At 40.1% G+C, this 26212-nt stretch overlaps 1 protein-coding gene across 1 annotated transcript in view; it reads right to left on the bottom strand.

The window, feature by feature from the left end:
- LOC138752923 (scavenger receptor cysteine-rich type 1 protein M130-like) overlaps positions 1–26212 on the bottom strand; it is a 53291-nt gene that overhangs the window by 6123 nt on the left and 20956 nt on the right. The window contains exons 4-10 of the mRNA XM_069915534.1: positions 23510–23824; positions 13692–14006; positions 12721–13035; positions 10181–10492; positions 8905–9222; positions 8460–8540; positions 6633–6950 (exon numbers count right to left, since the gene is read on the bottom strand). Of these exons, the coding sequence (XP_069771635.1) occupies positions 6633–6950; positions 8460–8540; positions 8905–9222; positions 10181–10492; positions 12721–13035; positions 13692–14006; positions 23510–23824 (1974 nt within the window). The remainder of the gene's footprint in view (positions 1–6632; positions 6951–8459; positions 8541–8904; positions 9223–10180; positions 10493–12720; positions 13036–13691; positions 14007–23509; positions 23825–26212) is intronic.

Raw genomic sequence — 26212 nt, 5'->3', positions numbered from 1 at the left:
GCCTGAAATAGGTATTGTATCCTTGGGAAAATGTTCATTTTAATACAGTTTATCCTTCCTATTAGTGTTAGTGGTCAAAGCACTAAGTCATCCTGTAATTTTTTCATTAGTGGATAATAATTGAGTTGATATAGATGGCCGAGGTTTTTATTTATTTGTTTACCTAGGTATCTTATTGCTTGCATTTGCCATCTGAATGGTGATTCCTTCTTAAATTTTGAGAAATCCGCATTATTCATTGACATTGCTTCACTTTTATTTGCGTTAATATTGTAACCTGACACTTCTCCATATTCCTTCAATTTCTTATGTAATTCTTTTATTGATATTTCTGGTTCTGCTAAGTATACTATAACGTCATCTGCAAATAAACTGATTTTATATTCCTTGTCTTTTATTTTTATCCCTTTTATTTTATTTTCTGTTCTTATCAATTCTGTTAGTGGTTCTATAGCTAATGTGAACAATAAGGGTGATAGTGGGCATCCCTGCCTTGTTGATCTGCTTAAGTTAAATTGCTTTGATATATATCCATTTACTGTCACTTTCACCAATGGCCCCTTATATAATGCTTTAATCCAATTAATATACTTCTCTGGTAAACTGAATTTTTGTAATACTTTGAGTAAATAATTCCATTCTACTCTGTCAAAGGCTTTCTCTGCGTCTAAAGCAACTGCTACTGTTGGAGCTTTACTCCCTTCTACTGCATGAATTAAGTTAATAAATTTACAAATATTGTCTGTTGTTTGTCTTTTTTTAATAAATCCAGTTTGGTCTAGATTTACTATTTTAGGTACATAGTCGGCTAATCTGTTTGCTAATAATTTAGCTATTATCTTATAATCTGTGTTAAGTAAAGATATTGGTCTATATGACGCTGGTGCGTGTGGATCTTTCCCTGTCTTTGGTATTACTGTCTTTTTTCTTTGGCTTGGCTTCGCGGACGAAGACTTATGGAGGGGGTAAAAGTCCACGTCAGCTGCAGGCTCGTTTGTGGCTGACAAGTCCGATGCGGGACAGGCAGACACGGTTGCAGCGGCTGCAGGGGAAAAATGGTTGGTTGGGGTTGGGTGTTGGGTTTTTCCTCCTTTGCCTTTTGTCAGTGAGGTGGGCTCTGCGGTCTTCTTCAAAGGAGGTTGCTGCCCGCCAAACTGTGAGGCGCCAAGATGCACGGTTTGAGGCGATATCAGCCCACTGGCGGTGGTCAATGTGGCAGGCACCAAGAGATTTCTTTAGGCAGTCCTTGTACCTTTTCTTTGGTGCACCTCTGTCACGGTGGCCAGTGGAGAGCTCGCCATATAACACGATCTTGGGAAGGCGATGGTCCTCCATTCTGGAGACGTGACCCACCCAGCGCAGCTGGATCTTCAGCAGCGTGGACTCGATGCTGTCGATGCTGTTTTGCATGAATCTGGTAAGCTCTGTGTTTTGTCAATCTGGTTGATTACTTCCAGGAGTGGAGGAATTAATAAATCTTTAAATGTTTTATAAAATTCTATTGGGAATCCATCCTCTCCTGGTGTTTTATTATTTGGTAGTTTTTTAAATTATCTCTTGTATTTCTACTATTTCAAATGGTTCTGTTAATTTATTTTGTTCCTCTATTTGTAATTTTGGTAGTTCAATTTTAGTTAAAAATTCATCTATTTTCTCTTCTTTCCCTTCGTTTTCAGTTTGGTATAATTGTTCATAGAATTCTCTGAAGTTTTCATTAATCTCCGTTGGATTATATGTGATTTGTTTGTCTTTTTTCCTTGATGCCAATGCCATTCTCTTAGTTTGTTCTGTCTTAAGCTGCCATGCTAGAATTTTGTGCGTTTTTTCTCCTAGTTCATAATATTTCTGTTTTGTCTTCATCATGTTCTTCTCCACCTTATATGTTTGTAGTGTTTCATATTTTATTATTTTATCTGCCAATTCTCTTCTTTTAGTTGTGTCTTCCTTCATTTCTAATTCATTTTCTATATTTACTATTTCCCTTTCCAACTGCTCTGTTTCCTGATTGTAGTCCTTCTTCATCTTGGTTACATAACTTATTATTTGCCCTCTGATGAATGCTTTCATTGCGTCCCATAGTATAAACTTATCTTTCACTGATTCGGTATATATTTCAAAGTACATTTTAATTTGTCTTTCAATGAATTCTCTAAAATCCTGCCTTTTAAGTAGCATGGAGTTTAATCTCCATCTATACATTCTTGGAGGGATGTCCTCTAACTCTATTGTCAATATCAAGGGTGAATGGTCCGATAATATTCTAGCTTTATATTCTGTTTTTCTTACTCTGTCTTGCATACGAGCTGATAACAGGAATAGATCTATTCTTGAGTATGTTTTATGTCTACCCGAATAATATGAATATTCCTTTTCCTTTGGGTGTTGTTTCCTCCATATATCCAAAAGTTGCAATTCTTGCATCGATTTAATTATAAATTTGGTTACTTTATTCTTTCTGTTAATTTTTTTCCCAGTTTTATCCATGTTTGAATCCAAATTAAGGTTGAAATCCCCTCCTATTAATATGTTCCCTTGCGTGTCTGCTATCTTCAAAAAAATATCTTGCATAAATTTTTGATCTTCTTTGTTAGGTGAATATACATTGAGTAAATTCCAAAACTCCGAATATATCTGACATTTTATCATTACATATCTCCCTGCTGGATCTATTATTTCCTCTTCTATTTTAATTGGTACATTTTTACTGATTAATATAGCTACTCCTCTAGCTTTTGAATTATATGACGCTGCTGTTACATGTCCTACCCAATCTCTCTTTAATTTCTTATGCTCCATTTCAGTTAAATGTGTTTCTTGCACGAATGCCATATCAATTTTTTTTTCAGTAAATTTAGCAGTTTCTTTCTTTTGATTTGGTTATGTATTCCGTTAATATTTAAAGTCATATAGTTCAACGTAGCCATTTCATACTTTGTTTATCTTCCCTTTCCGTTTCCTCATCATCACTTTTCCTTCTTATCCATTTCTGCTTTCTTGTTTTGAACACTTTATAAGACAACATTTCTAAAACATCAAACATTTCCCTTATTCTCCTATCTAAAATTTCTTTAACCCCATTCTCCCCTCCCCCTCCTGAGTTGCCCTTTATCCCTTGTCGGGCAACCACATCTCCCCTCTCCATTTGGATTTGCGAATTCACTCGCAAGCGTCAACTGATTTTGCAGTGACCGTAACTCCTCCCCACCCAGCCCCCCCCGCGGAAAAGATTTAAATTTTCATATATAACAAAGGTCACTCTTTTAATTCCCTCCTTACTTTCTCTGTTCCCTTTCATTCCCTTATTAATTCTTATCTATACTCTATATATTTTCCTCTAAATACAGATACACATGTACACACATATATACATCTCTCTCTCTCTCCCTCTCTCTCTTTATCTTCTCTCTCTCTCTCTCTCTCTCTCTCTCTCTCTCTCTCTCTCTCTCTCTCTCTCTCTCTCTCTCTCTCTCTCTCTCTCTCTCTCTATATATATATATACACAGAGCCGTTGTCATACCCACACTCCTGTTCGGCTCCGAATCATGGGTCCTCTACCGGCATCACCTACGGCTCCTAGAACGCTTCCACCAGCGTTGTCTCCGCTCCATCCTCAACATTCATTGGAGCGCCTTCATCCCTAATGTCGAAGTACTCGAGATGGCAGAGGTCAACAGCATCGAGTCCACGCTGCTGAAGATCCAGCTGCGCTGGGTGGGTCACGTCTCCAGAATGGAGGACCATCGCCTCCCCAAGATCGTATTATATGGCGAGCTCTTCACTGGCCACCGTGACAGAGGTGCACCAAAGAAGAGGTACAAGGATTACCTAAAGAAATCTCTTGGTGCCTGTCACATTGACCACCGCCAGTGGGCTGATATCGCCTCAAACCGTGCATCTTGGCGCCTCACAGTTCGGCGGGCAGCAACCTCCTTTGAAGAAGACCGCAGAGCCCACCTCACTGACAAAAGGCAAAGGAGGAAAAACCCAACACCCAACCCCAACCAACCAATTTTCCCCTGCAACCGCTGCAACCGTGTCTGCCTGTCCCGCATCGGACTTGTCAGCCACAAACGAGCCTGCAGCTGACGTGGAAATTTACCCCCTCCATAAATCTTCGTCCACGAAGCCAAGCCAAAGAAAAAGATATATATACCCATATATATACACACATACATATAGTTCGTGGTCATTTTTACTCTCGTTACATGTCTTCATCTCTCTGCCTGTTTTGTAGTTGTTCTGCAAATTTTCGTGCTTCCTCCGGATCCGAGAATAGTCTGTTTTGTTGCCCTGGAATAACTATTTTAAGTACCGCTGGGTACTTTAACATAAATTTATATCCTTTTTTACATAGGATCATTTTTGCTGTATTAAACTCCTTTCTCTTCTTCAGGAGTTCAAAACTTATGTCTGGATAGAAAAAAAATTTTTGACCTTTGTATTCCAGTGGCTTTTTGTCTTCTCTTATTTTCTTCATTGCTTTCACCAATATATTTTCTCTTGTTGTATATCTTAAGAATTTTACTAAAATGGATCTTGGTTTTTGCTGTGGCTGTGGTTTCGGGGCTACTGTTCTATGTGCCCTTTCTAATTCCATTTCTTCCTGTAATTCTGGTCTTCCTAGGACCCTGGGGATCCAATCTTTTATAAATTCTCTCATATTCTTGCCTTCTTCATCTTCCTTAAGGCCCACTATCTTTATATTATTTCTTCTATTATAATTTTCCATTATATCTATCTTCTGAGCTAACAGCTCTTGTGTCTCTAACTTTTTTATTAGATTCTTCTAATTTCTCTTTTAAGTCCTCTACTTCCATTTCTACGATTGTTTCTCGTTCTTCCACATTGTCCACTCTTTTTCCTATATCTGACATGACCATCTCTATTTTATTCATTTTTTTCTTCTGCACTTTTAATTCTTCTTTTTATTTCATTAAATTCTTGTAATTGCCATTCTTTTACTGATTCCATATATTCTTTAAAAAAAAAATATATCCATTGTCTTGCCTTTCCCTTCTTCTTCCATTTCTCTATGTTCTTCTTCTTCTTCTTCCTCTGGGTTGGTCATCTGTTGTTTCCTTGTTTTCTTTTAACTCTCTTCTTTCTTGTTCTCGTTGTTTTCTGTGTTCTCTTCTTGTTGCTGTGCTGCAGGTGTCTCTCTCAGCTGTGGAGATCGACTCCTCAGCTGTTCCCCCTCCCGTCAGTGTGTTTTTTTTCATGCGCAGTTGCGCACTTTTACTCGGCTCTGCGAGCCATTTTTGTAGTCCCGAGCTCGGGATTTCCACTGACCTTAGGGAGCAGGCTTCTATCTCCACGGCGGGCCTCCTCGTACAGGTAAGGCCTTCACCTTCTTCCGACGTTCTTTCTTCTTCTCTTCTTCCCGTTGCTTTTGACTTTTCTCTCTTCGCTACCATTTTCTTCCCACCTTTACTTTTACTTTGTTTTAATTTTTATTCTTGTACCTTTGTGTTTTGTGTATTTTTTTTTTCACTTTTCCAGAGAGGGCTGGAGTTCCCTGACCGGCCACTACTCCATCATGTGACTCCGGAAATGAATTTTCAATGGCATGTTGAAGTTCATGGTTTTGTATACTTGAAGCATGTTGTCAATCAGCTGGATGTAGTTTGGTGCTCTGTAGTTGCCAAGAAAATTCTCAACAACATCTTTAAATGCCTTCTATACTATTTTCTCTGGCCTCACTGGCAGATCTTTGAACCTGTCCTGAGTGCATGCCCAGGCTGATTAGACTGACCAAAACAGCTAGCTTTGCGGGCAATATACTAGTAGACTTAAAATATAAAAGGAATTCACCCAAATTGGTTGTAACATTGGAGTATAGAGGAATGAGAGAGGATCTCAAAGAAACATTTCAAAAGCTGAAAGGAATTGAATAAGATGTTTCCCTTGGTGGGTGAATCCAGGACAAGAGGGCACAGTTTTGGAATTAGAAGATATCCATTCAAAACGGATGAGGAGAAATTTCGTTAGCCAGAGGGTCATGGATTTGTGGAATTTGATGCCACATACGGCTGCGGAGGCCAGATCATTGGGGAGTTTATGGAGATCGAAAGGTAATTAATTAGAGTATCAAGGGATTGGGGAAAAGGCCGGAATTTGGAACTAGGTGTGAGAACGGTTTAGCTCAGGTGGAGTTGCGGACCAGACTTAATGGGCTGAATGGCCTACGTCTGTTCCTTTATCTTTATTTTGTGATTAAAAAAATGGTAATGTGATAGGAAATTTTTACAGTGATTTTTGTGATCAGCAGCCCAAAATCCATAAGGTACAACCAAAAGTGTTCAAGAAGCAAAACCTTCATTGTTCAGTGTTATTTACAATCACAGGCATCCCTTCTCTATCTTGACTACAGATGTCATAAGTCACCTCTGAACCCACAGAACTGGATGTAAATCATTCTCAATTCCTCAGGGCTGCTTCGATATAATTGGGCTGGTTTTGAAACCGGTATCTTTGGAAATTAGCAAGAAAAATGACGGGAATATCAATACCTCAAACAAGGCGTGTCACTAGAAAATGAAAAAGTGGTATTTATTGTACAAACATCTTGTGATTGTTTAGTAAAATGTAAATTTTAGACATATCTTCAGAGCTCTCCCACCCACTTCACTCACCAGAGCAAATCACACTGGCATCTTCCTTGTGGTCACAGTCATGTTGGCCTGAAGGAGAGGAGTGGCAGTCGGAAAGAAAGGATTCGCTTCCCGAGCATTTCACCTCATCCAGCCAGATTGCACCATCAGCCTGGGCAAAGGCCGACCCTCCTGCGGCCAATAAAGCAGGGCCGCAGCCCAACTGCCTGCAGACCACGTTGGCATCAGCCAGGTCCCAGGAGTCATCGCACACAGTGCCCCAGCTGTGGTCGGACAAAATTTCAACCCTCCCAGAGCAGCTGGTGTTTCCCCCAACCAGGCGCACCGGTTGTCTGAGTCCTACAAAACAGAGAATCAAGATTTAAGATTCCTTTACTGTCTTGTAATAATACAGAACATGTAATATACACACAATTTCCTTCTGCCTGCTGTAAGGCAATCAAAGATTTGCCATTAGTGTTGTACAGCATCCCTTACAATAAGAGAGAAAGAGAACCAAAAGAGAGTCCCTTTAGAATCACTGAGTATCCGTGGATTCGTCTCCAGAACTCCCGCAGCCTCTGCAGCCACACGGGTTCCTGTTCAATCAATCGGCAACACAAGCTCCAGATCCAAACCTCTGATTCGATCAGGAAGCCTTCTTGCCCAAGGCCCTTCTTGTCATCAGCATGCTCATGAATCTCACTTCCCTGAGTCCCTCAACTGCATATCATAGACCATTTAAAGCCAGTATGGAGCCACCAGCATTAGTACCGGGTGTGGACTCCTATGGAGCAATGCTGAATCCCCGTGCCCCCGGGTCCGCATACCAGCATCAGCACTGCCATTACATAGCAGCTCCAACAGCATCACAATATTCACTCACAGAAATTCAAAGGACTGCATATACCGGAATCTGGAGCGTAAGGTAAAATGCTGGAGGAACTCAGCAGGTCAAGCAGCATCTGTGAGGACGTGGCATATATCAAAACACTGTTCAAGAACAGTTTTGTTTTCACCTACTAACAGGCTTTTGAACCTCCTATACCACCCTCACCCTAACACCCCTCCAAGACTACAAAAGGTATATCTGCACTATTTTAAAATCATTAACTGCATCTGTGAATATTTATCTATCCTTTAATATCCATTATCTTTTTTTTCTCCTGACAATCTAATTTGTACATATTGTTTGTGAGAGTTTTTTTAGAGATTGGTGTAGATGCAGCAAGCAAGGACTTTAGTACATCTTTACACTGCATTATGTTTATGACAATAAACTCTTACCATTGTCATTAGGACTCCACCAGAGAATCTATTCCACCTAGAACCCCCCCCACTGAGAAGCAGGACCATAGAGATGATGCCACAGGATGGTGACCATGTCAGTGGACCAGCGAGGGGCTCATGGCTGAAGGACCCTGCAGGCTGTAGGCAGTCAAAGAACTCGAGAAGTGGGATCCATGAGGATGCTGAGGGTAAGAAGGGCTCTTGAAGGTTCTTGGGTGCTGAGGGCTTCCTATCATATCGGAGGTATGGATCTAGAGCTTGGGTTGCTGATGGTTTGAATTGAAGCCAGAGGCTGCGGGAGCACTGGAGGTGAATCTACGGACAGTCGGTGACTCCGGGGCGAATCGCTTTGGTTTCTCTTTCTCTTTTTGTTCAGGGCACCGGGCAATGCTCATGGTGATTCTTTGTTTGCCTTATGGCAGGCAAAAGTTAAAGTACATCATGCAAATTAAATTTTTAATGTATTATTATGTGACAATAAAAGAAACCTTTGAATAACCAGAGTGTCATACAGCATAGAATCAGGCACTCCATGTTAACACCCAGAGCCCAGGAAATGTACTATAGGTTAAAAAGTACCTGTTGGGTTCTGTTCCTGTTCCAAATCAGATTCTCGAGCGCAGTCTTTTAAACTATGGGATCTTGCAGACACTTGGGCTTCTGTTCAGAAGAAGAACATGCTGAAAACAATAGAGCTTTGGGTTTGAAATGACTCACCTACATTGTGGGGTTTAAACAGGAAGGTCTACAGATTATATGATTGTGGTGCAATCCACAAAGTGCTGGAGAAACTCAGCAAGTCATACAGCACCTATCAGAGGTAAAGTTATGTAACCAATGTCTTGGGCCTCAGTGCTTTGTCAAGGTACGAGCAAAAAGCAGACAGGTGCCTGAATAAAAAGATGGAGGGAGGGAAGAAGGGGCAGGGGTTGGATCACAAGCCAACAAATAAGAGGTCATAGGTGGACAGTGGAGAGACCCTCCAGCACTTTTGCGTATTACAGTGAGGGGACTATTGTGTTACCTTCACAAGTGACAGCAGCGTCCTCTGTGTGGAGACAGTTGTGTTTCCCCCACGGGCTTGACTGGCACTCCCAAATAGCCGACTCGTGTGAAAGACATTCTATGTCGTCCAGCCAAATGGGGTCGGAACCTGCTCCGAAATCCCTGGTGTCATGGTGAATGGAGATTACTGGTCCACATTCCATTTGTTTACAGATCACATTTACACTGATGGTGTCTAGTTTTTCTGAACACACTGTCCCCCAGGTTCCATTGTAGAACACTTCCACTCTGCCCTCACAAGAATGCCTTCCATTCACCAGCCGCATCTCTTTGTGTTCTGTAGGTGAAACAGGAAATCGCCATGGAATTCACAAAAACACAAGAATTAGGAGCAGGACTCAGCCAACTGTTTCTATGGTGTTCAATAAGATCATGGCTGAGCTGGCCATAGACTCATTTACCCGCCTGTTCCCCATAACTCTTAATTCAAGTTTTAAGTTTATTATCAACTGATTGTACAAGTACAACCTGACAAAACATAATACAGTGTTCCCTGGTCCTCGGTGTAAAAACACATAGACATCCATATAGACATAACACATATGCAGACAAATAATACATATTGTGTGTGTGTGTGTGTGTGTGTGTGTGTGTGTGTGTGTGTGTGTGTGTGTGTGTGTGTGTGTGTGTGTGTGTGTGTGTGTGTGTGTGTGGCATATAAAAATTAATACTGTTAAATAAAAAGCAATCTTGGAGGGATGTATGAGCAATTCATTCATCGTTCAGCGTTCTCACTGCCTGTGGGAAGAAGCTATTTCTCAGCCTGGTGGTTCTGTCTCATACTCCTGTATCTCTTCACCGGCAGCAGTAACTGTAAGATAGTGCATGTGATGTGATAGGAGTCCTTAATGATTTCCCTATACTTTTAAAATAAACAATCTCTCTGTGGCTTGAATATATTTAATGAGGATCCTCTACAGCTTCATTGGACAGAGAATTCCTCATATTCACTACTTGGGAGAAACATTTCCTCCTTATCTCCCAAAAATTTGGTCACTAATCCTAGTCTCACCTGTCAGTAGAAACAACCTCCCTGGTTCTATCTTATCTATTCATTTCATTATTTTATATGTCTTAAAAGATTCTTCAAAACTCCTATGAATATAGTTGCAAGTTACTCAATCTCCCCTCATCAACTAACTCCTTCAGTTTGATTGCTATCTTGCTGTAGATATATGGTGACTCCCGATGTTAGACCAGTTGTCCAGTCAGGGGAAAAGTGAACATTGCCTCACCTGAGCACATCACACCAACGTCTTCTTTGTGTCCGCAATCATGTTCTCCCCAGGGCGCAGAGTGGCATTCCCAGAGGTACGATTCATTCCCCATACAATTCAGTTCATCCAACCATATTGGACCCAATCCTTGCCCATAGAAAGTAGGTCCCACCTGCAAAGCGTGTCCACAACCTAATTGTCTGCAAACCACGTTGGCTTCATTCAAATCCCAGGAATCATCGCAGACTGAGCCCCAGGCGCCATCATAATAAACCTCCACTCGGCCGATGCAAGGGCTCCTTCCGCTGGATAACCTCAGCTTCATGTGTCCTGTTGGATGTCACCAGAATATTATTCCATCATTCTTAACCATGGCTTCACCCCAGATAGACAAATATTACTCGCCTTTCACCACCCTATTAAATAGAGTCTAAACATATCCATCTCAGATCATGTGCTGCAATTACATGAAACTCACACACTATGACCCCAGAATATTGTGTGCAGTTATACTGATAATTGAACTTATCCAAAAATTGGCAGCGCTGCCACTGGTGTGGATCTGGGGGAGTGGGAGTGGAGTCACAGCTCAGGTTCCTACCAACCGGTCCCAATGTCGACGGCTTCATACAGACTTTAAATGGCCTGTTAACTTTTTTTTTAAATCCTGCAACCATGGAGGTCAGTGCCAAAGATGGCAAATTCTGAGCAGAGTGGCGAACCATGAAGGGTTGCAGATTCTGGGGGAGCAGTAGACTCATGCAGGGCACCAGAAACAGGAAGAAATACCCACCGTTGAGGAAAAGCTGAGGAAATTACCCTTTGGGACAATGACCACGGCAGTGGACCAGCGAAGGGGTCAATGGTTGAAGGACCAATAAAGGCAGAGGCCAGTTGGTGCTTTGCCATTGAAGGGCCCACACAGGCTGCAGGCTGCCTTTATTGGAATGCTGCCTACTTAGCCTGCCCCCCTCATCCCCCTGTACACCCATGACTGCATGTCCAAACACTGCTCTAGCTTAATTTGACACCACCATTAAAGGCTGGATCTCTAACAATGACACGGTGGAGTAGAACAGAGAAAGATGACTTGGGGACAGGACAACAACCTCTCCCTCAGTGTCAACAAAACCAAGGAGGCGATCATAAAGTTGTGAACGAGGAGTAGTGCTCTCTCCCCAGTCTGCATCAACGATACTGAGGTAGAGATTGTAGACGAGGCATAAACACTTCCAGTGACTTGTCCTGTTGACCCATGTCCACGCAATAACCAAGGAAACGCATTAAAAACCTGAGGAAATTTGACATTCCACCAGCATCTCTTATCATCTTCCCCAGGTGCATCACTGTTTGGTAACTGCTCCACCCAAGTCTGCAAGAAATTGCAGAGGGTTGTGAACGCAGTTCAAACCATCACACAAATCCCCTTCCCTTTTATGGAATGAGTCTGCCTTGGAAAAGCAGTCAATGTAGTTTCCTCGACCACACTTTTTCTTCTCCCTGCCATCAGGAAGATTTGCAACTAAGTTAAGTCAAATCACCTTTATTTGTCATTCATACCACATGGAAAAGACGAGATAGCCTTTCTCCAGGACCACGGAGCAGATTTTACATAAATATAAGTTAAAATATTAAGACGTACACTATCTACATATGCTCTGGGAATTCCGGAACCTGATGGCTTGGGGGGAGAAAAAAAAACTTGCCCAACCTGGACATAAGGGCTCAAGTGCTACGGTACTTCCTACCAGATGGCAGAAGGGAGAACAGTTTACATGAGGGGTATGTGGAGTCCTTCACAGTGTTTATTGTTTTGTAGGTGTTCATCATGGTAGGAAGAGAGCCCCAATGATCTTATCAGATTCAAGGACAGTTTCTTTCCTGTTGTTATCAGACTCCTAATGAACCCAAAATAGTAAAATACTTTCCCTTTGCTCCACACCAATTGATCTCTTTCACTCTCTCCACAATTTTGCACTGGTTGTACCAGTATACTATGTATGAGAAGTCCAACTAGTCTGCCTGTAAATCACTGCCTCTTTGCTACATATGACAATAAATTTGAACTTAAACTTTAAATTTAATCTGTATGAAACTCATATTTAAGATGCCAGAGATTTGAGTAACCAGATGGAACTCATTCATTATGAATCCAGGACATTTGTCTGACTTAGATACTACTTGATAGAATTCACATTTTATGGTTCCAAGACATCTGTCTGCAGAGTGGAACACGGTCCAACTCTAGAAATTACAACAACATTCTGTACAAGCCAGAAAACCTGCTAAGAATTGTCTAGATCGGCCATTCTCAACCTTATTTTGGGTATGGCCTCCTTTGGATTCTCCTCAAAGGTTATGAGCCGCCTTCCCCATGAAGCAGTCACATTTTGGTTTCTCCTGTACTGACAGCATAAAAATAAATATTTTATGTGAGATTAAAAGAAAACAAAGCTTTTGCTTCAATGTTCTGCAGCCTTAGGGCTCTGTTGAGAATGGCTGGTCTAGAGCATCCCCAGACCCCTGTTTAGTTCTAAGATAATGAACCAGGTCTTCACCTGAACACAAAACCCCAACACTGCTGGTGTCATTGAGGGAGGGACTGAACGTGAAGGAGCTGCAGTTCCAAGTCTGCTTCTCATGTCCTTCACACTGGACGTGATTCACCCACACGGGCCCCTCGCCGTCTCCATACTTCGATGAATTGTAGGCAGACAGCACATGACCACAGCCCAACTGCATACAGACCACATTTGCATCATTCAGGCCCCAGAAGGTGTCCTGCACCAGACCCCATCTGCCATTGGAATACATCTCCACTCGCCCGTCACACAGACTTCCTCCACTGTTCAGTCTCAGCACCGATCTTTCTTCTACAGAAAGGAATGAGAGAAGAAGTAAACCGCAAATACTTCCTGGAATAAATTACATCTAGAAACACAGAAGACTGCAAATGCTGGAATCTGAGGCTAAACACAATCTTCTGGAGGATGTCAGCTGGTCGAGAATCATCAATGGGAGAAAAAGAATGATTGATGTTTCGGGTTGGAAACCTCCATCAAGACGAGAGAGAGAGAGAGAGAGAGAGAGAGAGAGAGAGAGAGAGAAGTAGGACAGGGTCATGTGGACCAGGGGGAGGTGAAGCTTGATGGATAGAGGAAGGAGATTGGCTGATGCCAGACAGAGGGTGAGAGAGATAAGTAAAACAAAAGGATCGGGTGCAGGAAGATGAATCATATCTGATGGAGTGAGTGTTTAGAAGATAAAGGCTTCCAGTACTGGAATCTGATAAGAGAGGGTGACAACAGTGCTCTTAACATGTTCTTTTTGGACAGTAGCTTCATGCCAAAAATCTCTAATCAATGAAGTGTCCACAATGGAACAATTTCCCAAGTGAACTCAATTTGACCAAAAGAATAATCTCAGTTATACAGCTCTTATGCATAATTTGTGCCCAAAAAGTGGATGCCAATGGATCCATTTTCCCGACAGGAGTAATTGAAATGATGAACAGGCTGTGTGGACTCACCTGAACAGATGACACTGACATCATTGGCATGTGTGCAGGAGAACTTTTCCCAGGATGAATTGGGACAATCCCACACTTTGGACTCGTTCCCCCAGCACCTGTAGTTCTCCTTCCACACTCGGTCACTGCCCTCTCCAAAGTGAGCGCCTCCCAGCACTGCAACTGCTCTCCCACACTGAAGATGTCTGCAGACCACCGTAGCCTCTTCCAATCCAAAGTACATATCACAAATTGTCCCCCAGTGGCTTCCATGTAGGACTTCCAACTGGCCAGAACATCTGCCACTCCCGCCAACCAATCGCGGCCCATGGTTCCCTGTTTTGAAAGCAAATGCAGATGCAATTACATTTTGTAATCATTGCAACTTACACACGTAACAGTGCAAACAAAGAAAAGAGTCACTATTTCCCATTGGCAGTTTATCAATTTATCACTCGTTAATAATTATTGATCCTTATTCAAAAGCTAGCATTGGATTACCTATGATAGATTTTACTTATTTATCTCTTCCTGCGGATCGTATGATTGCTTTTCTTACACTAATGGCTAGAAGATCTATACTATTAAATTGGAAAGAGGTAAATCCTCCCACTGTTTTCCAATGGTATACCCAAACTATACTATGTTTAAATTTAGAGAAAATTAGAAACTCTGTCTATGAATCCCCTTCTAAGTTTGAGTTAACCTGGCGACCATTTATTCAATATTTTCATTTGTGGTGAGTTGATCTGGCTCTGTTTTCTTTTTATGATTATGTATGATAATTGGGCTGTAAGATGAGATCGGAGTGATCGGCGTGGTTTAGCTATATCTGTAGGTTTTTTTTTAAGTTTTTTTTTAAATTCAGATTTGTTTTTTCTTCTTTTTTGGGTTTTTTTTTCTCTTTTTTCATATATTGTTATTAATTATATCTTTTTTTTTAGAGATAGTTCACACCCTAAACTGATCAAAAAAAATTTTTTATGATATATTTTTATTCTGTAATATTATTGTTTAATATCTCTGTATTAATTCATTACTTACTATGTATTTTTTTATATCTCTTTGAACTGTATGTGTTTATACATTATAATAATAATAAAAAGATTGAAAAAGAAAGAAAAGCTAGCTGATAGCTCAAAGTTGACAGCTACTCCTGAGAAAATAAAAACAGAAGAGAGAATGTTGTCCATTTTCCAAATGGTTCGAATATAACAGGGAGGCAGAAATTATTCAGTTGATTTGAGCATTGGCATTTTTTTTAAAGCTTTGGACATGTCACAATGAAGGACGTACTTGCTTTGATATGAGTATGAATACAGCTTACATTAGGGACATTCAGTTTATCTTTCCTTGCAGACAGAAGAATTAGCATGCATTTATTGCGAGAAAATTTATTAGCGGGTTAAGGTCAGATTTGACAACGAATCCAGAGCAAGGCTAGTCAGGAGATGATATTATTCATTCTAGGGCCATTGTCCATTTCTGTTGAGGGTTTCTGAGCTCCATATCCCCACTAAACTCTCCTCCAATACATCTATTGATTATCTTAGGACCTTTAGTTATTGTCTCATCTACTAATGAAAATAAGTTGTTCCTTTTCACTCCCATAATTTTGTAACTATCAGTCAAATTTCCATTCAGTTGCCAAAAGAAGTATAGGTCCAGCCTGGAGCGCCTCTCCTTATCCTAATCATTCTCAAGCCCTGAGAAGAATCTTTCATATCTCCTTCCCAGGAATTCTACATCACAGCATTTTTGTTGAGTGCTGACCTGAATTCACGGTGTTCAGGTTTGGGAAAACTAATTTGCTACGTGACCTCCCTGCTCTTGTATTCTTCAACTTGGTCAATGAAGACAACTATTCCATACACATTCTTTACTAAATGTCCTCTTGCTGTCGACATGCACTCAGATTCCCTAGGTCCCTGAACCTTTCTTAATAATCCACCATTTATCTCATATCCCCTTGCTACCTTTTAGTCAATTCTTTGACATTTGCCACCTCCAAATGCCACTAACATATGAACAAAAGATACAGGAGCTGGAGTTGGCCGTCCAGCCCGTCGAGCTTGCTCTGCCATTCAATGTGATCATGGCTGATCTGATGATCCGCTCATCTCCATCTACCTGCCTTTTCCCCATATCCCCTAATTCCCCAACTCTGTAAAAATCTATCCAACCTTTTTTAAATATATTCACTGAGGTCTCCTCCACTGATTCAATGGGCAGTGAATTCCAGATTCACCACCATCTGGGAAAAGCAGTTCCTCCTCATCTCCATCCTAAATCTAATAACCTATTTTTTTTTTAAATTTTTCACACTGTGAACCATATCAACCAAAATATGTACAAACATTTCTCATTAAATTTACTCAGTGGTCTTTTCTCCCCTTTTATCCCCCTTTTATCCCCCTTCCCTCCCCTCTACCCACCCCCCTCCAAAACCCATAAATATTCAACATATACAATACAATAAAACTATAAAACAATATCTTCACACAAAGGAAAATAAACCAAAAAAAATGTCATCTATTGATTACACACCGAATCTAGTCATTTTGTCTTCTTATCATTTTCATTCTCATTTTAGCGGATAGAGGTCGTAGGCAAGCTCTGATAAGTTCCATGTATGGTTCCAAAATTTGTTCAAACATTGTGACTTTATTTTTTAAATTATATGTTGTTTTTTCCAGTGGAATACATTTATTAATTTCCATGTACCATTGCTGTATACTCATGCTCTCTTCCATTTTCCAAGTTGACATTATACATTTTTTTGCTATTGCTAAGGCTATCATAATGAATTTTTTTTTTGCATTTTATCCAATTTGAGGCCTAATTCTCTACTTCTTATGTTACTTAAAATAAATATCTCTTGTTTTTTTGATATGTTATTTTTTTGTAATTTTATTTTGTATCTGATTTAATTCTTCCCAAAACATATTTAATTTCGTACATGCCCAAGTTGCATGTAATGTTGTTCCCATTTCCTTCTTACAGCAAAAACATCTATCCGATAATGTTCAATCCCATTTTTTTAAATTTTGAGGAGTGATGTATACCCTGTGTAACTAATTATAGTGTTTCATGCGTAACCTTGTGTTTATTGTATTCTTCATAGTTCCAGAACATAACTTTTCACATACTTCATTTTTTATCTTTATGTTTAGATCCTTTTCCCACTTCTGCTTAGGTTTATAGTTTATTTCATTTTCCTTATCTTGCAGCTAATGTACGTGTTGGTTATAAATCTTTTGATTATCATTTTCTGTAATCACGTATTCAAAGCTGCTTCCTTCAGGTAATCTCAAGCTGTTTCCCAATTTATCCTTTAAATAAGCTTTCAATTGATCATATGCAAACATTGAACCATGAGTTATTCCATATTTATACTTCAAATGTTCAAATGTTAATAAATTATTTGCCAATATAGTTTTCTATTCTTTTGATTCCTTTTCTCTCCCATTCTCTAAAGGAAAGGTTGTCTATTGTAAAAGGGATTAGCGTATTTTGCATCAATAGTAATTTTGCTATTTGATCATTTGTTTTTTTCCTTTCTAAGTGGATCTTCTTCCATGTATTAAGTAAATGATGCAGTACTGGTGAGTTTTTATATTGCACCAGCTTTTCATCCCACTTATAAAGTATATGCTCCGGTACCTTTTCCCCTATTTTATCTAGTTCTATCTTAGTCCAGTCTGGTTTTTCCCTTATCTGGTAAAAATCTTATAAATACCTTAATTGTGCGGCTCTGTAAAAATTTCTAAAATTTGGTAACTGCAAACCACCTTGATTTTATCTCTCTGTTAATTTATTTAACGCTACCCTTGGATTCCTCCCTTTCCACAAGAATTTCCTTATTATTCTCTTTAGTTCCTTGAAGAATTTTTCTGTTAAGGGAATTGGTAATGTTTGAAATAAGTATTATATCCTTGGGAACACGTTCATTTTAAAGCAGTTTACCCTCCCTATCAACGTTAGCGCTAATTCTTTCCAATGTTCTAAGTCTTCCTGCAATTTCTTTATTAGTGGCTGATAATTTAGTTTGTACAAGTGGCTTAAGTTATTACCTAACCTGATCCCTAGGTATCAGATTGCTTGTGCTTGCCATTTAAATGGAGATTCTTTTTAAAATTCTGTATAGTCTGCGTTACACATTGGCATCACTTCACTTTTCTCCATATTCCTTCAATTTCTTAAGTAATTATTTTATTGATACCTCTGGTTCTGTTAGGTATATGATTTCATCTGCAAATAAGCTGATTTTATACTCCTTCTTTATTTTTATCCCTTTTATTTTATTTTCTATTCTTATCAGTTCTGCCAAAGGTTCTATTTCTAAGGTAAACAATGAGGGGGATAGTGGACATCCCTGTCTAGTTGACCTATTTAATTTAAAGTGACTCAATACATATCCATTTACTGTTACTTTCGCCAACAGTCCATTATACAATCCTTTAATCCAATTTATACATTTTTCTGGTAGATTGAACTTCTGTAATACTTTAAATAAGTAATTCCACTCTACTCTGTCAAAGGATTTTTCTGCGTCTAGAGCAACAGCCATTGTTGGTTTCTTATTTCCTTAAATTGCGTGGATTAGATTAATAAGTTTGCAGACATTGTCTGCTGTTTGTCTTTTCTTAATAAATCCAGTTTGATATTGTTTTACTATTTTAGGTACACAATCGGCCAATCTGTTTGCTAATAATTTCACTATTATCTTATAGTTTAGGTTATGTAGAGATATTGGTCTATATGATGCTGGTGTTAATGGATCCTTCCCCATCTTTGGTATTACTGTAATTATTGCTGTCTTACATGAATCTGGCAAATTTTGTGTTTCTTCTCTGGTTCATTGTTTCCAGGAGAGGAGTAATTAATTCTATTGGAAATCCATCCTCTCCTGGTGTTTTATTGATTGGCAGCTTTTTTTAATATATCCTGTATTTGCTCTATTTCAAATGGTTTTATTAGTTTGTTTTGTTCATTTTCTTGCAATTTCGGCAGTTCAATTTTAGTTAAAAATTCCTCTATTTTATCATCTTTCCCCTCGTTCTCAGTTTGATACAATTGTTTATAAAATTCCTTAAAATTTTCATTAATCTCTGTTGGATTATATGTAATTTGTTTGTCCTTTTTCCTTGATGCCAGTATTGTTCTTTTAACTTGTTCTGTTTTAAGTTGCCAGGCTAATATTTTATGTGTTTTTTCTCCCAGTTTGTAATACTTTTGCTTTGTTTTCATTATGTTTTTCTCCACCTTGTACATTTGCAATGTTTCGTATTTAATTTTTTTGCCTGCCAATTCTCTCCTTTTTGTTATATCATCGCTTTTTACTAATTCCTTTTCTGTACTTACTATCTCCCTTTCCAACTGCTCTATTTCCCGATTGTAGTCCTTTTTCATCTTAGTCACATAACTTATTATCGGTCCTCTAATTAAGGCTTTCATTGCATCCCATAATATAAATTAGTTTTTCACTGATCCTGTGTTTATTTCAAAATATGTTTTAATTTGGCGTTCAATAAACTCCCTAAATTCCTGTCTTTTAAGTAGCATGGAGTTTAACCTCCATCTATATGTTCTTTGTGGGATGTCCTCCAGTTCTATTGCTAATAATAGGGGTGAATAATCTGATAGTAGTCTGGCTTTATACTCAGTCTTCCTAACTCTCCCTTGAATATGGGTTGACAACAAAAAAATATCAATCCTTGAGTAAGTTTTGTGCCTACTTGAATAATATGAAAATTCCTTCTCTCTTGGGTGTTGCCTCCTCCATATATCCATAAGTTTCATTTCCTGAATTGATTTAACCATAAATTTGGCTACTTTATTCTTTTTGCTTGTCTTTTGTCCAGTTTTATCTAATATTGGGTCCAAATTAAGGTTAAAATCCCCTCCTATCAATATATTTCCTTGTGTGTCTGCCATCTTCAAAAAAAATATCCTGCATAAACTTTTGATCCTCCTCGTTAGGCGCATATATATTGAGCAAATTCCAAAATTCTGAGTATATCTGACACTTCATCATTGCATACCTCCCTGCCGAATCTATTATTTCCTCCTCTATTTTGATTGGTACATTTTTGTTAACTAGTATGGCTACACCTCTAGCTTTTGAATTATAGGATGCTGCCATTACATGTCCTACCTAGTCTCTCTTTAGTTTGTTATGTTCTGCTTCAGTCAGATGTGTTTCCTGCACAAATGCTATATCTATTTTTTCTAAATTTAGTAGCCTCTTCCTTTTAATTTGGTTATGTATTCCATTAATGTTTATAGTCATATAGTTCAACATGGCCATCTCATATCTTGCATACACCTCTTTTCCACCTCTTCACCACCTCCATCCCCCTTTTTCCCATTTTCATCTCTTAGTTTTCTGTTATTACACTTAATGTACAACAACACATTTAAGACATAAAGTACCCCCACAGTTACCACATCCACTAATACCTTAACCCCAAAAGTTCCCCCTCCTCTCTGAGTTGCCCCATACCCCTTGCTGGGCAACCACAACTCCTCTTTTCATTTGGATTGCAATCTTGTTCACAGTGTCAACTGATTTTGCAGTGACGGTTATTCCCCCTCCACCCAGCCCTCTCCATAAAACATTTTTTTAAAACACATATAACAAAGGTCTCTCTCTTCTTCCCCCCCCTACTCCCTTCCTTCCCTTCTCTTTTCCCTCTTTAGTTCTTTACATATACATTGTTTTTACATCGTTATATATACTGTATCACCGTTCTTCATTTTTGTTACATCTCTTCATTTCTTCTCCTGTCCTGCAAACGTTCTGCAAATTCTTGCGCTTTCTCTGGATCCGAGAAGTCTGTTTTGCTCCCCGGGTATAAATATTTTAAGCACGGCTGGATGTCTTAATATGAATTTGTAACCATTTTTCCATAAAGTTGATTTTGCTGTATTAAATTCCTTCCTCCTCTTTAAGAGTTCAAAACTTATGTCTGGGTAAAAAAATATTTTTTGACCCTTGTATTCCAATGGTTTATTATCTTCTCTAACTTTTTTCCTTGCCCTTTCTAGTATACTTGCTCTTATCGTGTATCTCAAAAATTTTACTAAGATGGATCTTGGTTTTTGATGTGCCTGTGGTTTCGGAGCTAATGCTCTGTGTGGCCTTTCTATTTCCATTTCTTCTTGCATTTCTGTCGTTCCCAGGACCTTTGGGATCCATCCTTTTATAAATTCCTTCATGTCTGTGCCTTCTTCACCCTTCTTCAGGCCCACTATTTTTATGTTGTTCCGCCTACTATAATTTTCCAACGTATCAATTTTCTGAGATAACAACTCTTGTATCTCTTTAATTTTTTTGTCACTTCCTTCCAATTTTTCTCTTAAGTCATTCACTTCCATTTCTACAGCCGTTTCCCGCTCTTCCACATTCTCTACTCTTTTCCCTATTTCTGTCATTACCAGTTCTAACCTTTGCATTTTATCTTCTGTTCTTTTCATCTTCCTTTTAATTGCATTAAACTCAAATGATAACCATTCTTTTAGTGATCTCATTTGTTCTTCAAAAAAGACTTTATCTATATTCTGTTCATCAGTTTTACCTTTTATTTCTCTTTGTCCATCAGTTTTACCTTTTATTTCTCTATGAAGATCTTGGTCTTCTTCTTCCTCTTCTTCTGTGTCTGTATCTGTGTTTGTGTCTTCTCTTATTTGTGTCTGTGTCTCTTCTGTTTTTCCTCATGAGCTTTGTCAGAACTTTTCTTGCTGGGCCTCTTCTTGCTGGTTCACCCCTCCTGGGTTGCTCGTCTGTGGTGCTTCCCGACGTTGGTCTTCTTGTTGATCTTCCCTCCGTCTGTCTTCCATGTCTGTTTCATCGTTCGCTCTTCTACTGTCTTCCCTATCCTCCAGCTGAGAGCCCTGGTGTCGGGCGTCACTCAGCTGCTCACTCTGTGAAAGCCTGCTCTTCTTCTGAGCCCCTATCCTGCCAGTGTCCTCTTTCTCTTTTGATTGCGCACTTTTGTTTGGTTCCGAGAGCCATTTTTGTAGTGCACCGGCTGGTGGGTCGCGACTCTTTAGGGAAGGCACTAACCTCGAGAGTCGGGCACTCCTCGCCACCACAGCGTCCTGTTCCTTTGTGCAGGTAAGGCCTTCTTTTATCTTCTCCGGCAACTTTTCTACTTTTTTTCCAGTTGCTTTTACTTTCTCCTTCTTGGAAGTCATTTTCTTTCTCTTCTCTGAATCTTTATCTTCTATTTCTTATATTTTATTTTTTTTTATGCTTTGCTGCTTTTTCCTAACTTTTTTTCCTATTTTCCTGGAGAGGGCTGGTTTTCCCGACCGCCCACTACTCCATCACGTGGCTCCTCTCTACTACCCTGAATCTTGAAACCATATTCCTTAGTTCTAGTCCTCCCACCAATGGGAACAACTTACCTACCTCTATCTTATCTATGCCTTTCATAATTTTATACGTTTCTATTCAATCCCCTCTCATTCAAGTGAGCACAGCTCCAAACGACTCAATCTCTTCTTGTAGGTTTCCTTGAGAAAATTAATTTGCTATATGACCTCCCTGCTTTTGTATTCTTCAACTTGGTCAATAAAGGAAAGTATTCCACACACATTCTTAACTAAATGTCCTCTCACTGTCAACAAGCACTCAGGTTCTCTCAGTCCCTCAGCATTTCTTAGCAACCCATCTTGCTGCATTCGTCACCTCTAAATCCCACTAACCAGCCCATTGCTGACATTTTTAAAGGATGTAGCCGTGGCTGCCAATTCATTAAATATTGAACTGAAGAACTAGTTCAAATCAACAATATGGTGGGTCTGAAGCACCGTTCCCTCTAAGTTGTGTACGTGCACAAACGTTTTGCAACCAGCGCACAACTTAGAGGGAACAGTGCTTCAGGCCCACCAATATTGTTGACTTTGAACTAGCTCTTAAGGAAATTAATGTACGCACAAAAGGTTATGAGAGATAGGCTGTGCCAAATTATCTTGAAACAATTTTAGGTTTACATTTGCAGAAGCATCCTGCTCCAGTACCAGCTGCTGCTGAACTGTAAAAACTGCAGAACTTAATTTTCTCTCTCTCTCACACACACACACACACACACACACACACACACACACACACACACACACACACACACACACACACACACACAGAAAAGCCTGTTTGACTCTCTCTGCTTGCAAAACCACATGACCCTCTTAGAACTGCCAACTGCCCTCGGACAGCCTGCTGCTCCAAACTTAATCCTCCGAGTTCTTTCTTCTTTTGATTTTCAAAACAATAACCCATTAGTGAAGTCTCTATAGGCACTCCCCACAGCTTTTGAAAAGGCCCTTGGAGCCGGGCCTGTCTGGCTTGAGCAGAGCTCTAGTATTTTAAATGAGATCTGTTTTGAAGTGTTTGTATGTGGCCTACACTAAAAACCTGCCACAATTTATCTCCTTTAAAGCATATTTATATACAATATAAAAAACAACATCATCTGTTACACATGCAAATGATTTGACTTGCCTACAGTGAAATTGGATGTTCTCGCCATGTCTTGTGGGTTTCCTCCGGTTGCTCCAGTTTCCCCCCACCCTTCAAAAATGTACAGAAATTGTGGAGGGTTGCAGGTTCTTTGGTGTATTTGTGGGGGTCATGGCTCATGGGCCGGAAAGGCCTGTTACCGTATGCTTAAATTTAAATTTAACCTGTAAAAAGCAAGGGCCTGGGTACAGAGAGAATTTTGCACACTGCACACAGATGTCCTGACATTAAAGCTCCCTTCCCTTCTACATTTACCACAGTTTTGCTTTCAGTAAGGAAGGGAGTTGCCCATTGATCCCCTGTGAGGACTCACCAGAGCAGATGACACTGGCACTGTTACTGTTGGTACACTCTGTGTAATTTGTTCTTGAGAGAGGGCAATCCACCAAAGTTGTCTCCTTTCCTGTACATTCAAAAACATTGTTGTGTGCAGGGATGATGCCTTCTCCAAAGTAAGCTCCTTTTGGCACGGCCACTGCAACCCCACACTGAAGCTGACTACAGACCACGTTAGCATTGGCCAGGTCCCAGTGAAGGTCGCATATCGTTCCCCAGGTTTCACCGAGCAGGACCTCCACTCTGCCCGAGCATGGGGAATGTCTGGATACCAGTCTTAGAACTTTGTGACCTAAGTTAATACAATAATGAACAATTGTTTTCATCAATACTTAAACATATATCTGATCCAATAGGTGGCAAGTTGTTCTGTTCCAGTGCATAACAAATGTAGTCATACAATATACAAATGGTTCATCAAGTTTCATTCTTATATCAATCCCATTTTATTCTCGCCAAATTCCCAGGCTTCACTACTCATGTAGACATCAAAAGAAATTTACAGGGGCTTTAATTACCAAATGTCTTTAGGATGGAAACTAGAATACCCAAAGGAAATAAGAAATAGGAGCAAGAATTGACCATTCAGCCCATCAATGGCTATCCACCAGTGAATGAGATCATTGCTGATCTGATGATGGGCTCATCTCTACCTACCTGACTTTCCCCGCCCCCCCCCCCCATATCCCTTCATTCCCCAACTATGTAAAAATCTATCCAACCTTGTCTTAAATATATTTATTGAGGTTGCGTCCACTGCTTCAATGGGCAGCAAATTCCACAGATTCACCTACGTCTGGGAAAAGCAGTTCCTCCTCATCTCCATCCTAAATCTACTACCATGTATGGTCAAAAAGAGAACATGGAAAGTAAACAGGCAGTACCAGAGGTCAGGATTGACACAGGATGTCTGGAGTTGTGAAGCAGCCACTCTACCTGCTGCTAATGTTCTTCTTCCTCCAATACATTTGGTTGTAGTGAGAATAGCCTGATCACATTATGAGTTGACACATAGCTGGTTGTCTTCTTATAGGCATGCATAATCGTCCAGCAATAAATAGAGAGATTATAGCTCTAAATAAACCTACCACCATTCTACCTGAAACAACTTTGCATTCCCTCTGTTGCTGAGCACCAATCTGTCCTCTGATACTGAGACAGGCCAACAGGAGGCCACTCCACTGGCCACCGCCATCCTCACTTGTCTCCAATGACGGAGACAACTGTCCTGTGCTCACAATCTCCTGTTACCCACCACCACACAAAGTTGTGTTGGATTGTAAACATTTTCTCCAGTAATTCTGTTTCTCAACCAACATATTAGTCCAGTCCTTCATCTCTTTATGTGAACAGATCCTGACATCAGTTTAAAACTTCCCTTCATTGAAAAAATATTGTCATGGTTGAATTGAAGATCTTTTTGTGGGTTCTCCAGTTCTCTACATTCACCATCTCTGCCAGCTCACCACTTGTCCCCATGAATCTTCTTTACAACAGACTGGAGAATTGTACCGTTAGCTTCGTCTCCACACGTCCCAGTGTTAAACTATCCCCCTGCACCTGACGGTCATAGTGGACTCTCGTCTGTATTTTGTGCTTTTGAAGGAAGAGTTCTGTTTATTATCACGTCTCCCAATTTAATGCCCTATTTGTAAACATGTGACTTTTGTACATATTTGTTGTGAAATAAAACCACGAATTTTGTACTTGGAGTTATCCATATAATGTTAGGGTAAAGTGAACCTTATTTGTAAGTGACATTCGGCATCCTAGTGTTATTATAAACTACATGATGAGAAATGAAAGGAATGTTTTACCTGCGCAGATAACGCCGGCACTTTTGTGGTGCGGCCAGGAGTAAAAGTTCCATGGGTTTGATTCGCACTGCCGGAGTGCGGCCTCCGACCCTTTGCATGCCACAGAAAAAGTCACGAGGAGTCCAGTCCCTTCCCCAAAGTAATCCCCCGCCGGAGAACCCTAACCCTTCACCGCAACCCAGCTCCCGACATACGACAGCCACGTCCTCCAGCTCCCAGAGAGAATCATCCACGGTCCCCCACCTTCCCTTGTAGTGGCACCGGCTGCCTCCATTGATTAATCTCAGCCTCACGCTCTCTGTGAAACACCGAGGATATCAAACAGGCATCCTCTCCAGGTACACAGTATTGGGCAAGTAGCCACAGAGCACACAGGTATTACACATCCGCATAGATCCCCCAACAAAGCATGATTTCACACCACTGCAGACGACAGTTACGGAGCTACAGAGTCATGCAAGACAGAAAGAGACTTTTCGATCTTATGGTATTTGTTAAATGTAGTGTGAGAATCTGTCTCTATCCTCTCAGAAAGTGCGTTGCAGGTTCAAACAATCCTCTGTACAAAAACAGGAGGCTACTCCCTGCTTCAAGGACAGTTAAATGGAGGACAGTCCCTGCTACAAGGAGAGTAAAAAAGGTTAGTTGCTGCTCAATGGACAATTTAAGGGTGCCTACTCCCTGCTCGAAGGAGAGTTAAAAGGAGGCAAGTCCCTGCAACAGGGAGAGGAAAACAGAATACTCCTCCTGTTGGGAAGCTCTGGGAAGAATTGGAGTGAAGCACGAAGGACTATGGTCGCTGTGATAGTAGTGAAAATGTAGAAATGCTGGAGAAGCTCAGCCCAACCAACTCACAGTGTCCA

The sequence above is a fragment of the Narcine bancroftii genome, chromosome 2 (assembly GCF_036971445.1).
Source record: "Narcine bancroftii isolate sNarBan1 chromosome 2, sNarBan1.hap1, whole genome shotgun sequence".
NCBI classification, from domain to species: domain Eukaryota; kingdom Metazoa; phylum Chordata; class Chondrichthyes; order Torpediniformes; family Narcinidae; genus Narcine; species Narcine bancroftii.
Note: the sequence above shows the minus strand (reverse complement) of the source record. Positions and strands in the feature narration are given on the sequence as shown.